Source organism: Camelina sativa, chromosome 7 (assembly GCF_000633955.1).
Source record: "Camelina sativa cultivar DH55 chromosome 7, Cs, whole genome shotgun sequence".
Taxonomy (NCBI): domain Eukaryota; kingdom Viridiplantae; phylum Streptophyta; class Magnoliopsida; order Brassicales; family Brassicaceae; genus Camelina; species Camelina sativa.
In genome coordinates this window covers 18,052,782-18,070,555 of record NC_025691.1, presented here as the reverse complement: position 1 = coordinate 18,070,555, position 17,774 = coordinate 18,052,782, and the positions used below count along the sequence as shown (strand labels likewise).

The 17,774-nt window shown below is 31.2% G+C and overlaps 3 protein-coding genes across 3 annotated transcripts; 2 read left to right on the top strand and 1 right to left on the bottom strand.

The window, feature by feature from the left end:
• On the top strand, positions 3,234-6,734 carry LOC104701423 (alpha,alpha-trehalose-phosphate synthase [UDP-forming] 6). The gene is made up of 3 exons (XM_010417110.2): positions 3,234-5,853; positions 5,930-6,203; positions 6,297-6,734. Exons 1-3 carry the CDS (start codon positions 3,836-3,838, stop codon positions 6,582-6,584), a joined length of 2,580 nt encoding a protein of 859 aa, XP_010415412.1. The 5' UTR covers positions 3,234-3,835; the 3' UTR covers positions 6,585-6,734.
• On the bottom strand, positions 6,607-8,158 carry LOC104701424. The gene is made up of 5 exons (XM_010417111.1): positions 8,078-8,158; positions 7,847-7,991; positions 7,566-7,768; positions 7,371-7,478; positions 6,607-7,283 (listed from the first exon to the last, which is right to left on the bottom strand). The coding sequence occupies exons 1-5, from the start codon at positions 8,141-8,143 to the stop codon at positions 6,744-6,746; spliced, it is 1,062 nt and encodes a 353-aa protein (XP_010415413.1). The 5' UTR covers positions 8,144-8,158; the 3' UTR covers positions 6,607-6,743.
• LOC104701422 (probable S-adenosylmethionine-dependent methyltransferase At5g38780) lies at positions 9,653-11,687 on the top strand. The gene is made up of 3 exons (XM_010417109.2): positions 9,653-9,739; positions 10,453-11,106; positions 11,213-11,687. The coding sequence occupies exons 1-3, from the start codon at positions 9,653-9,655 to the stop codon at positions 11,558-11,560; spliced, it is 1,089 nt and encodes a 362-aa protein (XP_010415411.1). The 3' UTR covers positions 11,561-11,687.

The following is a 17,774-nucleotide window of genomic DNA, read 5'->3' as shown; positions in this document are numbered from 1 at the left end:
ATAACTAAATTTTATGCTTTTTCACATTTTTTGACATCTAATTTATTTTCTTCTGCAATAGAAGATTTATTCATAGAAAATAAATTAAAAAACTACTTATTAATATTCAATTTTGCATAGATATATAGTAATACAATATAGTCAACCAATTGTAATTATTGAATTTTAGAGTTTTAAATATTTATTATATGGTAATTACTATTAAGAAATACAAATATAAATTGAAATTTCATTGCTTCTTATTTTTTTTAAAAATGATGTTTTTAAAATTTTTCTTAAACAACAAATGTAATCCATGAAATAGTTTATTTTCATAAATATATATTATATATTATTTTTTATTTATGATTACAAAATATATTAGTTACATAAGATCTTATTAATGATATTTCTTGCATATCTTGTGTTTTAGAGAGTACTTACAAATAAGTTGATTTTAGATATATTTTATATATCCATTAAAATATATATGATTTTTTTTTTAATTTCATATATCTTATAGATTAATTAACTTTATATTATTAAGGCTATAATGAATGCTTTACTATTTCAAAATACCTTTTAAATTAATTTAATTCTTATTTTAATTTTTTTTCAATATTAGACTGGATTTATTTATTTGTTACTAAATCTGTGAAAAAAAATATGCACAAATATTAACTGTAATTTCATTTTTTTGTTTTTTTTTCGTTTTTTCCTAAAATATTTTTAAAAAATCAGAAATTTAGATTTGATTTATTATGTATTTAAATGTTTTCCTTATTTAATTTTGATGTATATGTATTTCTTAATTAAATATTCTCCAATTAAGATTTATGCAAGATTATGATTGATTAATAGATAATAAATATATCTGAAGAGATAATCGGATCAACTAATCTGGTATTAAATGACTCGCATGGGATCCGACTTAATTTGAATGGTTAGCAAATTTTAATTCCATGATATACTAATGTATTAATAATTATTGATTACTAACTATTTTATTTAAAAACTACCGAAACAAAGTCATAGTCTATGAACACTTATGGTTTAATGGTATAGATATTTTGATGCAAAATTTATATCTTTCTTTTATTTTGTCTTTCTCAATATTGTTTTAAATGGATCTTTCCTTCATTATTGTTAATTCTATATACTTTTAGTAAGATTTGTTTCTATATAGAATTGAGTTATTATCCCTAATTGACTATTTAAACAAGCATTTGTTGTTGTAAAGGTCCATGAATTACGCTTCTCGTTTGGTATATATATATGAGTCATCAAATCTGCAAAGAAATACATGTGCCTAAACGATTATGTACAAAATTATCACAATAAGCTAAATTTTAAGCAAATTATGTGTTCAAACCAATAGATGTGTCATATGATCATGTACTCGTAGATATGACAAACCGCTCCCCACCATATAACGTATATATAAGCAATCTTCATTTGAGGTCATATTTATTAATTTGATTGTTAATTTTAATTTAGACACTTAGGAGATGAATCATATTAGGATTTTTTAAAATATAATTTTGGATTTGGTGAACTTTTAATATAATTATTTTAAATATATTTATCATTAAAGGTGTATGACATTTTGTTTTGTTCAAATTGAAGAGAAACTTAGTTAACCAAATGTTACTGTTGGCAACATGACATGTTGTTGTTGTTGGATAAAATTGTCTTCTGTCTTAAAAACAGCATTGATGAGTTTTGAGTTATTGAATTTGGTAATAATTGCAAAATATTTGGTAAACAATAATATATTTGAAAAATGAGATTATTTTTTTGGTATTAAATTGATTTCTCTTAAAAAAGAAGTTATATATGACTTCACCCAAATCTTAGTAATTCACTAACATCAAAAACCAATAATAATAATAAGTAAACTTCATTTCATTAGCTTCAATCACATTGATTCGTAAAATTTATTAATTACAAGAATAAAATATTAAGTTGTTTAAAGCTAAGCTGCATATAATCGGAAGCGGATACATAAAAGCGGAAGCGTTTAGAATTGAAGAAGAAAATTAGAAAGCGGGTATGCGTTAGAAGGAAATAAATATTTATTAATATATATATAATATTCATAAAATACAATACGTAGAATCATATTTTAAATGGAGACTAATCGACTACTAGACAATGGTGGAAATTTTATGTTTTTATTCATAGTTTGGTTATAAACTACTTAATATACAACAAATGGTAAAAATTAAAGTAGTCTAGTGGTCTTATTGTCGTTATTATATGATGTATTCTTGAATTCGACGCCAGACAAACTAGTAATTTTGTCTTTAGTTATCTTCTTTCTCGAAACCCTAATAGCAATTGGCCGTCTGCGTTTTTTACCCAGTTCTTTAATATTTCTTCCATTAATGATTCCGATCTACATTCTGGCGCTTCTAATCACGAATCGTACGATTCCACCGCGCTTCTAAACGCCTTACTTTGAGAATCACGCTTTCCAGACGATTCCAAACGATTCCCAGTGTTTTCGGTTCCAAATTCGCTTCGGAAGCGTGAAACATCACATTTCCGGCAATTCTATACAGTGTAGGTTTAAAGTAATTTTCATGTTCAATAATACCTAATTCAACAAGAAGAAAAAATATATCAAACAAAAATTATTCACTGAATCTGAATACAGCTTTTTGTCGGCAACTTTAATCCATTGATTATTTAAAAGGAGGACAACGTTATCGAACCCAATTACACAAGCCCAGTAAATGGAATACAGCTTTTCTTTTCAAAACTCAAACGCTGCAACGATTCTTTTAATTCAATACACCAGTTTAGTTCTGTGACCAACAGATTCAAACTTCAGTTTGGTATAAATGAGGAATAAAAGATTAACAATTTCGCCTCTGCCTTATGTTGAGAAAAAAAAAAAACAAACACTGAGATCTCGCCACGTAGAAGGCTAAAAGCAAACGTACACCACGTGGTAATGTGTCTGTGAGTCCAAAACCCCATGTGACAGCCTTGCTTATGGGTTCCACTTTGGTCTCTTCTCTAAGCCACTAACGGATAAGATCAACCAAATTTTCTTGGTGTTAGCAAACTTTACGTGCTCTTCTCTTTTCCACCCTTTGATACACTCTCTCATACTATCATAATAACATCGGACGACTCAAATATTTTGGGTATTTTAATTTGTTGGAACGATCTCACTCAGTCTCAGTCTCAGTCTCACATACAATATTTTTGTAATGATTATAAATTTCTGTTGATAACTCTCCAAAAGTCCACTCATACCAAAACCTCGCCGAACTATTTTTTCATAATAAAGTATACATCACTCATAACACTAAGAGAGTAAAGAGTAAAGTTCAGAGAAAGAAAAAGAAAGAAGCTAAACTATTTTCATTATAATTCCAATCTCACACGCAAAAAGCCTTGAAAGCGAAAATATATCCGTCTGAAGAAAAAGTGTTTTTTTTTCTACTTTGTTTTTAATTTCCAATCACCCAAAAAGCCGCATATAAGCATTTTCTCCATCAACAAACACAGTCAAAACTCTCTTTTTGTCTTCTCAAATTTTAAACCTCACATTCAGACAAATGAAGCTGTAATATTCTTGAATATATTCCTTTTTCTCACTTTCTTTTTCTCCTGTAATAACAATAATCGGTGAAGAAGGCTTAGTCTGTTTCATCATGTTTCAATCAAAAAGCCTTTATTGCTTTATTGCTTTTTTGCTTTTTTAGCCTTTCCATTACAAGAGAGCTCTCTCTAGCTTTCATTCAAATTGTCTGAAACCAAAATCCAAGAGTGTATTCAACAGTTTCTCTAAAAAAAAATTCTCTCTTTTTTCTGTTTTTCCTCAGTTTCTTGATCTCAAGAAATGGTTTCAAGATCGTATTCGAATCTATTGGAGCTAGCTTCAGGAGACTCACCAACGTTTGGACGCATGAACCGACAGATCCCACGAATCATGGCCGTAGCTGGAATCATGTCAAACATCGATAATGAGACTAAAGAAACTGATCTGTCTCCTAAAGATCGTATCATCATCGTGGCTAATGAATTACCCATACGAGCTCAGAGAAGGGTGGATGGTAGTACTAGTGGTAGTACTAGTAGTACTTGTTGTAGCAAAGGTTGGAACTTTTCTTGGGATAAGAATTCACTTCTTCTCCAATTGAAAGATGGGTTAGGTGATGGAGCTATTGAGGTTATCTATGTGGGTTGTTTGAAAGAAGAGATTCATCCTAATGAGCAAGAAGAAGTTTATCAAGTTCTTCTCGAGAGTTTCAAGTGTGTGCCGACGTTTTTGCCTTTGGATTTGTATACTAGATACTACCATGGGTTCTGTAAGCAGCAGCTTTGGCCTTTGTTTCATTACATGTTGCCACTTTCTCCTGACCTTGGAGGTAGGTTTGATAGGACTTTGTGGCAAGCTTATGTCTCCGTGAACAAGATTTTTGCTGACAGGATAATGGAGGTGATAAATCCTGAGGATGATTTTGTGTGGATACATGATTACCATTTGATGGTCTTGCCTACATTCTTGAGGAAGAGGTTTAACAGGGTCAAGCTCGGTTTCTTCCTCCATAGTCCGTTTCCATCCTCTGAGATCTACAAAACTTTGCCTATTCGTGAGGAGCTGCTTCGAGCTTTGCTTAACTCGGATTTGATAGGGTTCCATACTTTTGACTACGCGAGGCATTTCTTGTCTTGTTGTAGTCGAATGCTCGGTCTTACTTATGAGTCAAAGAGAGGATACATTGGACTTGAGTATTATGGTAGAACTGTGAGTATAAAAATTCTGCCTGTGGGAATTCATATGGGTCAGCTTCAGTCAGTTCTGAGCCTACCCGAGACTGAAAGGAAAGTTGGGGAGCTCATTGAGCGGTATGGTCAAATGGGCAGGACAATGCTGCTTGGTGTGGATGACATGGACATTTTCAAAGGGATAACTTTAAAGCTCTTGGCAATGGAGCAGCTGCTTATCCAACATCCTGAATGGCAAGGGAAGGTTGTGTTGGTGCAGATAGCTAACCCGGCAAGAGGGAAAGGGAAAGATGTCAAAGAGATGCAAGCTGAGACGTATTCAACTGTTAAGCGGATTAATGAGACCTTTGGTAGACCCGGGTATGATCCTATAGTGTTGATAGATGCACCGTTGAAGTTTTATGAAAGGGTTGCTTATTATGTAGTTGCTGAGTGTTGTTTGGTGACAGCGGTTAGGGATGGTATGAATCTTATACCTTACGAATACATAGTTTCCCGTCAAGGAAATGAGAAGCTAGACAAAATTCTAAAGCTGGAGCCGAATAATCATAATCACAAGAGCATGCTGGTGGTTTCTGAGTTCATTGGTTGCTCGCCATCGTTAAGCGGAGCCATTCGTGTTAATCCCTGGAATGTTGATGCAGTGGCTGATGCAATGGATAGTGCCCTTGAAGTGGCTGAACCTGAGAAGCAGCTAAGACATGAGAAACATTACAAGTATGTGAGCACTCATGATGTTGGCTATTGGGCTCATAGCTTCCTCCAAGATCTTGAGAGGAGTTGTGGTGAGCATGGACGAAGGAGGTGTTGGGGAATTGGGTTTGGTCTTAGCTTTAGAGTTGTGGCACTAGACCAAAGCTTCAGGAAGCTGTCAATGGAACACATAGTATCAGCTTATAAGAGGACAAAGACACGGGCTATTCTTTTGGACTATGACGATACTTTAATGCCACAGGGCTCTATCGATAAAAGACCATCATCAAAGTCAATCGACATATTGAACACCTTGTGTAGGGACAAGGGCAATCTGGTGTTCATTGTTAGTGCTAAAAGCCGAGATACATTGTCGGACTGGTTTAGTCCTTGTGAGAAGCTTGGAATTGCTGCTGAGCATGGCTATTTTCTGAGGTAATCAACTGAAACTTCTTATTTCCATGCATTACCCTTAATCTTATAACTTAGAATCTATCTGACGACTACACAGGCTGAGAAAGGCAGAAGAATGGGAGAACTGTGTGGCAGCAGCAGATTGTTCATGGAAGCAAATTGCAGAACCTGTGATGGAACTCTACACCGAGACAACTGATGGATCAACAATCGAAGACAAAGAGACCGCTCTTGTTTGGAGCTACGAGGATGCTGACCCTGATTTCGGCTCATGTCAAGCTAAGGAACTTCTAGATCATCTTGAAAGTGTTCTTGCTAATGAACCTGTCACAGTCAAACGAGGGCAGAACTACGTTGAGGTCAAGCCGCAGGTTTGTGTCACCATTCAGACCCTCAGAATACCTTGGCATTTGTTTGAGCTTGTACCGTCATGACTCTTCTTTGTTCTTGTTTTTGTAATGTAGGGCGTGAGCAAAGGACTTATAGCAAGAAGAATGCTTTCGATGATGCAAGAAAGAGGAACACTTCCTGAGTTCGTTTTATGTATTGGAGATGACCGGTCTGATGAAGACATGTTTGAGGTGATATGCAGTTCCACTGAAGGCCCTTCGATTGCCCCAAGAGCAGAGGTTTTTGCTTGTACTGTCGGACAAAAGCCTAGCAAGGCCAAGTATTACCTGGATGACACAACTGAAATTGTCAGGTTAATGCACGGTTTAGCTTCTGTTACAGAGCAGATCACTCCTGTTTAATAATCACAGAGAACGTTATCAGTGACTAGAAATTTTCTCGTCTGTATATTTACCACGGAAAGTTGTAACAAAGAGGAGATACTGAGTGCAAATGTAATTTCCCTTTGTTGACAATCTTAGAATATTTATAAAAACAAGGCTTTTATCCTACATAGCGTTTCAGGTTCCATCGACAGATTTCTTCTTGTTAACCTCTGACATTAGTCTAAGAAACGAAACTAGTTTCTTCCTTGCTTTAGCAACTTCATCTTGCCATTGGAGATACTCAGCTGAAGGACAGGTAACAGCACAGAGAGAACAGTAAAAGTTTCCAGCATCATCGTAAGCAGGTGGCGAATTCAAACATGTCTGATGAACCATAACTTGGCAGCCATCTTTAGAACAAAACAACAGCATCCCACTTTCTTTGCATCGTATGCATCTGTATATTTTCTCCGCAGGACTTGACAAATGACCATCGCTTTCGTTTTGAAATAACTCGTTTCTTCTTTCGAGCAACATATAGGATCTACTAATCTCATCAGCACCATCTCCAAGGTCTCGACAAAACGATTGTCCGCCTTCTGTTCTCCCCATAAGATCTGGTTCAACCATTGGAGGAGTAACTCGTTCAGTCTCTTTGCCACCACTTCTCAATGTCTCTTCCTCATTACAAGGCAATACTTCAGTATCCTTCTCACAGGATGATGGCTCAAGCATCTGATCAAAAACAAAAACAAATGTACAAACATAAGAAAAACCTTATAGTAGCTCATCAGAAATAGGACTTTAAGTAAGCCATAGTACCAGTTCCAAAGCGCAATTAGGTAGACAAAGAAGCTTGCTTTTGATAAAAGGAAGAAGATTCCACTTGGATAGTCCTGGTGCACCTGGTTTCAGTTCCGATAAAGGTATCTAGAAAACGAAGAAGAACCCAAACAATCTAAGTAATATATGAGTATATCAAAGAAACCACAAGAAAAGGAATTAGTTTGTAACTACCTCATCCAAGATACATTGAAGAACATATTCACAGCTCTGAGACGAATCAAACTCGACCTTTGAGTTAGCATCAGCAGAAACAACGTCTTTACTTTGTCCAGGAGTAGAACAATCAAACAAAGAAGCCAAGCATCTGAAAGCTACCATCTCATTGGTGTGTTCACCCAAATAATCTGGAAGCTTAGGACCCATTTCAAACACATCTGCAAGTAACATTACTTTTATCCGAGAAATTGGGATTTCTAAAAAAATCAAAGAAACTGATACAAAAATCAAATTACCATGCAACATCCAAAGCTCAGATTTGAATTTGGCAAAGTACTCGATGATCCGAATCCAGTTATCAATTTCTGAGTTCCCAGTCACTAAACGATCACATAAACTATCTGATTTCGGAGTCTCCATCGTTTCGATTAAGAGAAATAGCTGTGTCATATGATTGTAATTTTACATGTTAGTCTTCTTCTTTAACGAAACCTAAGACTTAGCAAGAAGATTGAAACATAGTGTACCTCTTTCGTTTCAATGGAGACGCGAAAATTGCAGGATTGAAGAAGCACTGTGAGAATTTTCACCATTGTTAAGGTTTTTAGTGGAAGATGAAGGGAAAAAAAAAAAAAAAGAAGAGGAAGATATAGAGTTCTCCTACCGTAAAGCCCAGGCCCAAGTAAGCCCAGACGAGTACCTTATCTAAAACTGATTATTCCTAAAAAAAATATATATATATATATATATGGATTATTCAAATTCTTAAATATTAAAGGAAAAATACAAAAAAGAAACTTAAAGAGTATGTGGAAGCTATTTTTTTTCAAAAATATTGTAGAGATGGATGAAGCCGCATCACTGGAGATAGTAATGGAGACTTCTATAACCATTTTTTTTTTTTTTGCTGTATTATGGTGATATAGTTTATCAAAAGATATAGTTAATCAATAATTCCTTAGCTTTTTTTACAGTCAATCAGATCGTTGAAAATGGGAGAATTAACTCATCCCATTCATAGAAATGTAATAAAAGTTTTAGCAAGAAAAGTGAAATTAAAAATTAATTAACTTATGAAATGTTTTATAATTATTTTTCCAAAGACTCTGATTGGTTTTTTCCTGCTATATATTTCATCATTCAATTTTCCACTATATGTTTTTTTAGCTAGTGTTTATATGAATATATGAAAGAATCAAGAAGGACACATTAATAGAGATATAAAAAAACAAACTGATTTAGTTTATTATCATAAAATTTCAGCATCCTTTTGATTTATTCTTGGATATTAGTACAGAGAGCATCTCCTTTGGAGACGAATGGGCATATATCGTAGTTTAACTATGATTTATTTTATTAATTAATTTGATGCCCCTACAATTACGTAGTTTTCTCACGCTAGACCTATGTGATTAGTTCAAGTAGTATAACTTTTTAAAAGAAAATAATATATTTATTGTAGTCTTGTACTTACGTATTAGGACCACTGTAATATATAATCACCGATAATTCAGTATTAGCTGCTCTATTTAAAAACACATGTAGTAGTTAGTCCATTGAATATGAAATTGCTTTGTAAATTCCATTGGTTTAAAGTAGAATCATCTATATATAAAATTTGTACCGAAAAATTTTTTCCACGGCAGTAAAGATTCTGCCTAGCTTTTTTTTTTTTTTTTTTTTGACATCAATTCTGCCTAGCTATATATAGTCTATAACTTACAATAATAATATTCTTATTTGTCAGAAATTGACCATTTTAACTGATTTGAAGAAAAAATTTGATTGATTTAGTTTATAACTAAAAATTATAATTTTCTATTCATCCAAAAATATAAAATGATGATGTTACTATCATAGCTTATATTATTCCTTGTGTTCTAAAACAAAAATGGATGTGACAGGCTAATATAGCATATTCTTGTATAAATTTTCTTGCTTTTATACGCATATTATTGTAGTTCAATTCAAGAGGTTATCAATTATTGTTTATAGTGACTATACTATAGTAATATTAAGCACTAGGTGTTAATAAGTGCATGCATGGCCTATATATATAGACGACACACCCAAAGTATAGAGAGTAAAAACACAAAATCATAATGGAGAAAGTGGAGATTGTTCTTAACTCACTTCCTATGAGTGGTGGAGATGGTCCGAACAGCTACTCTAAGAATTCTCATTTGCAGGTCTATTTCATTTTTTTTTTGTTTTGGTTTCTTATCTTTTATATTTTTTTTCTTTTCTTCTTTACATTTCATATTCCTTATAACAACTTCGCATTTTTGGTATGGTTTGTAACATTTGATCCAACGAATTGGTATGTTAGATAAGTTGTTAGATAAAATATATTTTCGTTAACTATTTTAACGATGTAATAAGTTAACTATTTGGCTATCTACTTTAATTACTTCTCTAGACATGGTAAAGTACAAGAGAGTTTAAAAATATCATCATCAGTCGATTTTTTAATACACGTTGGCTGGCTATTCGGATCAACTGGAAGCCCCATCACTTCAGAGGACGAACATAATTTGACTTTATTTAAATGTTCAGAACTCATCGAGCCACGCAAAAATATAGCGGCTTCATTGTCACAAGAAAAGCTAAATCATAAACTTAAATCTAGAAGGCACAGAAGGCATTACTGTATTTCAGTTTTACTAAATCTAGGTTTGAGTATAACATACTGTTTTTTTTTTAAAGCATCATTTTAATTTATTTTGTACGATGGTGTGTTTATTGGTTTTGGATCTCATCTCATTTAGATTTAGTGCAGCGAAATTTTGTATTTCATTATTTCAGTCTCTTTTAAAAATTTTCAATAGGAGTAGCACATCTTTAAATACGATATTTAAGCATGAAATTACCATAATCTTTGAAATTCTTTTGGTGTGGACAGAGAAAAACAACAAGTTTGTTGAAAGAGACGATAGACAAACTGATATTAGAGAAACTCGATGCAAAAACCCTAATCTCTGGCTCCAACACGTTCCGAATAGCCGATCTTGGTTGTGCAACTGGACCAAACACATTCTTTCTCGTTGACGACATAATCAAATCCGTTGAAACCAGCTTAAGAAAATCAAACTCCTCAAAACCAGAGTTTCTTGTCTACTTCAACGACCTCCCTGAAAACGACTTCAACACTCTCTTCACTTCTCTCCCTCAAGACACGAGCTACCTCGCGGTCGGTGTCCCGGGTTCGTTCTACGGCCGTGTTATTCCTCGTTCCTCCGTCCATATCGTAGTGACGGTTGGGGCCACACACTGGCTTTCGAGTGTTCCAAAGGAAGTGTTGGACAAAAGGTCCAAGGCGTGGAATAAAGGGAAGGTTCACTACTCAAATGCGGCCAAGGAAGTGGTGAAGGCTTATGAAAGGCAGTTTGGTCGGGACATGGGGAAGTTTCTCGAAGTTAGGGCTAAAGAACTAGTGAGTGGTGGTCTTTTAGTTGTTGGAATGTGTGGGATTCCTAAAGGAATGCCATTCTCCAATCTTGCCGATAGTGTCATGTATACGTCTATGGCTGAAGTTCTCATTCAGATGCAATCCCAGGTAATATAAAAGAAACAATGACTCATAGGTTATAACGTATATATATAAATCTCTTGTTTATTTTTGTTTATGTGTTTGTTGAGTGTGGTGAAATTGCCACATGTAGGGTTTGATCACGGAAGAGCAAGCCGATACCTTCAACATACCTATCTACTCGGCATCACCTGAGGAGGTAACATTCTTGGTAGAGACAAATGGATGCTTCACAGTGGAATCTATGGAACTGATGAACCCTGCAGCCTGGCTCAAACGGGCAGTGAACGTGGAGGATGTGAGGCAATGGATGATTTGCATAAAGGCAACAATGGGATCTCTCTTCATCAACCATTTTGGTGACCATATCCTCGATGTTTTTTTCGACCGTCTCACTGAAAAACTTGTTGGACTTACTGAGAAGATTGAATCTAGCTACCGTGAGAAACTCATGTTGTTCTTTGCGTTGAAACGAAAATGAACAAATTATTTGGCAAGTATTTTGTACGAGAGTGTTTATAAAAAAGTTATCTGTATGTTTGTGTATTTTGGTTTATTTGTTTTGACCGGTTGAATCCGGTCGAGAAAATTGTATCTTTGTTATTCCGTTCCAAACTAAAATAATACCTTCATGTTCATTACACACGAAAATTCATTAAAAACTTAATTAATCAATAGTTTTGGTATTGTTTTTGGAATCCATTTGGTGAAATTGAACTAAAGAAAAATCATATTTTGTAACTTTTGTCCACACAAAATTGATGTAACAATATTCATATATTTAGTGAATAATTAATTAATTATCGACTAATTAGTTGGGTGATCGAAAGTAACTAATATGTAAGTTAGAGAGTTGTAAGTGTTGTCGGTCTACCTTATTTAGATTCAAACTCTGTATTATGTATGTATAAAGTTATAAATGCCAACTAAATAATGAGTGGTCCATGACAAGAAAAATGTGTAGGTGTGGTCCAAATATATTTATAAATGAGTACATTATATCAGTATGAGTAGTCTAATATACAGCTAGAAATTTGTTTTTTTTTATTATTATATATATATAAGTAAGGATAATAATTATGCATCATATATATTTGATTAATGGCTGAGAGTGAAGAGATAAATGGCTATTGTGTGAAATAGAAGAACAATTGTTGCTTCAAAAAGTAAAAGCATTTTTTTCACCTTACAAATAATAACAGATGCATTGGTTAAATTTCTATTAAATCACAATTTAGCACCAATTATTTAGTGAAAACATATATTTATTTTTATCTGAATCGTAGGTAACAATAAACATGTGAATGCCAGATATTAGACTAAAGAAGCTGTGAGAGGATCATATTATACATCCTAGCCTCATAGGCCTATTACACTTATTGTTGAGAGTCAACTTTTAGGTTGTTTGACTTTGATTAATATATGTATGGCATCTTTGTTTTAACAAAATACACATTCAGTTATCATCTTACAATGTGATTTGTCTCTTTTAAGGAATCTTGTGCCCCAAAAATCAAGTCAGGCAAAACAACATAATAAAAATTAATCACATTTAAGCAAGAAAAAAACTAATATATAAATGTTTTTCAATATAAATATGATATACAAAAATTACTATATTTGATATCATATTTTGTTATAACAGTCTCAATTTGCTAAGCTTTCATTAATCCAAAAATTATATAACCAACAGGGCACTACAGTTTTGTTATAACAGTCTCAATTTGAAACGAAGACTGGCCGTAAACTTCCGACAGGACTATCTGACAATTACCTCCTACGGCTGAGCGGAAACGCCAGTAATTAACGGCTTCTAGTTTTGGCCAATTGGCTTTTGGTCGGTTTTTACCGGTTTGTTTTCGGTCACTGTCTTATACGAGAAAACAAATGATATGTATACAGTATTATGTAACTGAGTAGTGAAAACCGCTAGGTGTTAGTCGGACGGTTGGGTAGGCCTAGCGCCGAGCAAAAAAATCAGAGATTAAACGGGAAATAATCGGGGACTAGTTTTAGAGTTATTTTATTAAACTAATAATAAAATTAAAATATATTGTAGTAAATATATGTACAATTCTGTTTATGTTAAAAGAAAAATCATATATATAAAAGTAAGAGGGGGATATTCAACTTGATGTTTTAAGGATTTGGTAGGATTTTAATATTTTAGAATTTTGAAAAATTTAGTAAGTTTTTAGGAGATTTGATTGTGTTTTAGAGTTTTTCTATTTTAAGAAAAGAAAATGAAATGTGATTTTATGAGATTTGACTATTAAACTTTGAGTGATTTTATAATATTTTACAACACAATACCAAAAGAAAATCAGATCAGTAGTTGGAGCTATGTCCTCAGTTTATGTAAAACTTAAACCCAGAAACTGATCCAAACCAATAGAATTCATTATCCCTTTATTCTGTCTCTGGTGATACTGTGGCAAACCCAAAAATCTTGACGGCTCAAGCTGAGACTGGTGGAGAAGGTGGTTGATGATTGGCGGCGGTTTTTGGCTTCAAGATCTTCAGTCTTTTTTTTTTTCTCTGAAATCTTTCAAAATTCCACCTATACAGGTATGATTTTGATTGTCATACTTTTCAACTAAAAAACAAAAGAAAGTCTCTTAAAATCATCTAAAATAGCACGTTTTAAAAAAGTTGTGATAAATTAAATAACAAGAGATTTCAAGTAGGTTTTTAAAATTACTGATTGAATAACAAGAGATTCTATATTATTTTAAAGGATTTTACATAAATCTTAAGTTGAATAACATAGGATTTAAGAAGATTTTTAAAAATTCTCAATTGAATAACAAAAGATTTTAAGAATACTCTAAAATCCTTTAGAATGTTAAACTCAATACCCCCTCTAAGATTTCATTCTCTCCTTATTGGTACATTTGATATTTAGTTTTAAAAATTTTAAATTTATTTTTAATAAAATAGCACATTTTATTATATACATTAATGCATACTTTAAATTCATTCTTTATTACTAAATTATAACTGAAATTATATAAATTGTGAATTGACTTTTTCTCCTCCATTCATTTTCATTTGAACACACTATTAATTGTAATTTTAACTTTTCTAATATAATTATTTTAGAAATGTAACTTCCATCACTTTTTATCCTATAAATAACCATTCGCACATCCTCTTCCACCATATCCCAAATCCTAAATATTTTCTTTGTTTTTTTTATAATGTTCTTGCAAACCCAAATAAGAGTCTGATTATATTTTTGTTATTATATATTTTACATTGTTTTTAATTTTATTCTTTCTTTGTTTTAAGCACTTCTCCTTTTCTTCTTTGTTTTCTTATATTATTTTCTATATATATATATATGTATTCTAATATGTATAGTAAATTTTTGATGACCATAATAATATTTTGGTTATAACCATCTCATAAAAACGGAATCAAGCTAAAGAAAACATCTTAATTCTTTACTTTAGATGTTTGATTAGTTCTTACAAATTCATGTATATTTATTTTATTCTTAAAAGTTGAAATGTTCTCATGAAGGAAATTTTTGTAATATAATTATCAAATCAATTTTTTTTTACCTCTCTCTTACCTCCAACAAAATTGTAATAAATATATTTTAGAATACTCATCATTATATTTAGTCTGTGATTCAACATATAATTATATAAAAGTCATTATTTTTAAATTTAATTCAAATATGCACTTTAAGGATTTTGCTATATAAAAAAGCAATTTGATATTTATTTTCTTTCTAGCTTTTACTACAAGGATGAAAAATTGAAACTAAGCTAAACTAAGGGGAATAAAAAAAATTGTGATATAATTATCAAATCAATTTTTCTTAACTCTCACTTACATCCAACAAAATTGTAATACATTTATTTTAGAATAATAATCATCATATTCAGTTTGTGATTCAACATATAATGATATAAAAAATCACTATTTTTTAATTTAATTCTAATATGTACTTTAAATATTTTTCTATATATAAAAAACAAATTGATTTTTTATTTTCTATCTAGCTTTTTATTACAAGAATTAAAAATTATAACTAAACCTAGCAATATATCTTCAACTAAGGGGAATATAAAAAAAGTTTTTTTAAAAAAAAATCTTTGGGAATAGTATTTTAAAACTTTGAATGCACTTCATATGATTTTATAGGAAATATGTATCTTTTACTTTCAAAATAGTTTAGCTTTTAAATATGTATTTCACATAGTAAAATTTTGTTTTTATTATTAATAATATTTTATTACCTCAAATGCTTAAAAATACTAATATTATTATCAAAATTGAACAATAAAAAAATAAATAACTTTAAGAGATATGTATAATTATATTTAAATAAGTTATATATTTTGATAATGTATGATTTAAATAAATGAAAGTGTAAAAATGTTAATGACATTTAAATTAATTTGTTAAGTTTTTTATATGATTATCAAATAAATTTAAATTAATTTATATATTCTATTATACAACAATCCGCGCATTTGCGCATGATATTATCTAGTATAAAACTATAGTATTGTCTTTAAAATTATTATTTTCATTAAAATTTTATACATTAGTTATTGTAAAACATCGTAAATTTTTAATTTGAATGTCTAAATAACAGAAATATATATGTTTGATTTATATTTAGTTCCAAAAATAATCGGTATACACAAAATTAAACGGAAAGTAATTGGATTAGATTGATTATAATCAAATTAGACAGACATAATCAGATAATTGATGGTAGACGGAGATTAGTCATTAATCGAGGCGGAGATGATGAGCCTAGCGATTTTACGGGGCGTAATCGGTGGTATGCCTAGATTTTTAAAACATGGGTGAAAACATAGTAAAGAAAGTTACGCAATATAATACATACAAATTGGTGAGTTCACTTCTATCCATTATCCAAACACATCTCAAACCATCGTAGCAATATAATATAATCATACATACATAATTTTTTCTTTATATAAATTTTTATCATACATAATTTATAAAAGCTCTTTTTCAAGAAATACTATGGCTCGTCAGCTATGTCTTCATGATTAAACTGATTATGTTTAACTCATCCCAAATATTACGATTATTACGAAATGATATTATAGCTTTTTGAGCAGGTACAATACCCCAAAGGCCACCAAGGTTATCATCAGTTCATCACCCACCCAGCGATGCCTATCGCTAACGCAATAGCAATATTCCTTTTTGCTTAATTTGTTCTTCTCATTAACGATTTTTTTGTGTCTTGTGTAGCACTAGTTTATATGTTCATGATCTTATTATATTATGTGACGTATTGTATCCTTAGTAAAATGGTATTTAAAGTTAAATAAAGCTTGACTATGTCTAATATATATTCACAACATATGTCATCATCATGTGATATCATATGCAATGCCCTCCCACTCGTACAAGAATTCACAACTTTCTTGTAGATATCATTTGCAATGCACTCCTACTCGATCGAGTCATTTTCACAAAGACACCAAATACCAAAATTTTTGTCTCTCAACATCACTAAATCGTGTGGCGTTGAGACCCTTTGTCAATACATATGCTTATTGCTTATATTTTGTAATATGTCTTATTCAAAGAAATACAAATTCTCAGAGCATCCACATTAGTTGAGATACTCTAATAGTCTAATGGTATCTTTCAAATATAATATTAATAATTCCAATATATTATAATTAAAGAGTTAAATGTCAAATCAAAAACAAATTTGAACCAATCTTAAGTACTTTACAAATATCATCAAAGTATCTCATGTTTTATTTATCGCTTCTCTTTCTTGAAAACTAATTATTAAAGAAAAATAGAAATTGATTATACTGAACACATCATCAATTAGGTATTACGACTTTGTTATAAGATTTAAGTTTTACAGATGAACCATATGGCGAAAGCCACCAAGCCTATAACAACCCCGCCAGCGGTGCCTATCCCAAATAACACCAGCAACTCCATTTTCCGTTACTTGTTCTTGTTCTCACTGACAATTCTTTATGTATTTTGTGTGTTTTATGAATATCTTATTATTATCCAAATGTTGGAAGTACTCATAGCAACATATAAAAGTGGTATTTTATAATCAAATTTGATCCCCAACTTTGATATTAATCAGATCATAAGATGTGTGTCTAATATATCCAATATTAAATAGATTGTGATATATGTATGTCATAAACTAATTTAGTCACAACATAAGTTTAAGTATATCTAATTAAACTAATTTAGTCACAACATAAGTTTAAGTATATCTAATATTAAATAGATTGTAACAACTGTCAAAGAATTTCCTCAAAACTTATAATGATAAAAAAGTAATTTATATATGTATCTAAGAGAATTTAATATATATATATATAGATATATGAATCTAATTAAAATAAATAATAAAATACACCAAAATCAGTGATGTAATGGTGAAAACATATGTTAGAGCATCTCCAATGTTCATCTATTTTTACCTCTAAACTCTATTATAGAGTAATTTTTGCTGCAATCCATCTCTATTTTTATTTCTATAATAGAGATTGCTATTTTTTCCTCTATTTATAGGGGAATTCTATTTTTTCCTCTATAAAAAGAGGTGAACTATTTTATTTGCAAAGTAGTACTTTTAATCTTTAACTTCTTTTATTTATGACTTTAACTTCTTTTATTTATTACCAAAATAAATAAAATAAGTATTTTTAAGA

Excerpts from the sequence above, each read along its gene's own strand:
- LOC104701423 (XM_010417110.2), top strand. The coding sequence starts at position 3,836 with ATGGTTTCAAGATCGTATTCGAATCTATTGGAGCTAGCTTCAGGAGAC. Across the intron at positions 5,854-5,929 it reads GAGCATGGCTATTTTCTGAG|GCTGAGAAAGGCAGAAGAAT; the intron begins GTAATCAACTGA and ends ACGACTACACAG. Across the intron at positions 6,204-6,296 it reads ACGTTGAGGTCAAGCCGCAG|GGCGTGAGCAAAGGACTTAT; the intron begins GTTTGTGTCACC and ends TTTGTAATGTAG.
- LOC104701424 (XM_010417111.1), bottom strand. The coding sequence starts at position 8,143 with ATGGTGAAAATTCTCACAGTGCTTCTTCAATCCTGCAATTTTCGCGTC. Across the intron at positions 7,769-7,846 it reads TGAGCTTTGGATGTTGCATG|ATGTGTTTGAAATGGGTCCT; the intron begins GTAATTTGATTT and ends TGTTACTTGCAG. Across the intron at positions 7,284-7,370 it reads CTAATTGCGCTTTGGAACTG|ATGCTTGAGCCATCATCCTG; the intron begins GTACTATGGCTT and ends GTTTTTGATCAG.
- LOC104701422 (XM_010417109.2), top strand. The coding sequence starts at position 9,653 with ATGGAGAAAGTGGAGATTGTTCTTAACTCACTTCCTATGAGTGGTGGA. Across the intron at positions 9,740-10,452 it reads CTAAGAATTCTCATTTGCAG|AGAAAAACAACAAGTTTGTT; the intron begins GTCTATTTCATT and ends TGGTGTGGACAG. Across the intron at positions 11,107-11,212 it reads TCATTCAGATGCAATCCCAG|GGTTTGATCACGGAAGAGCA; the intron begins GTAATATAAAAG and ends TGCCACATGTAG.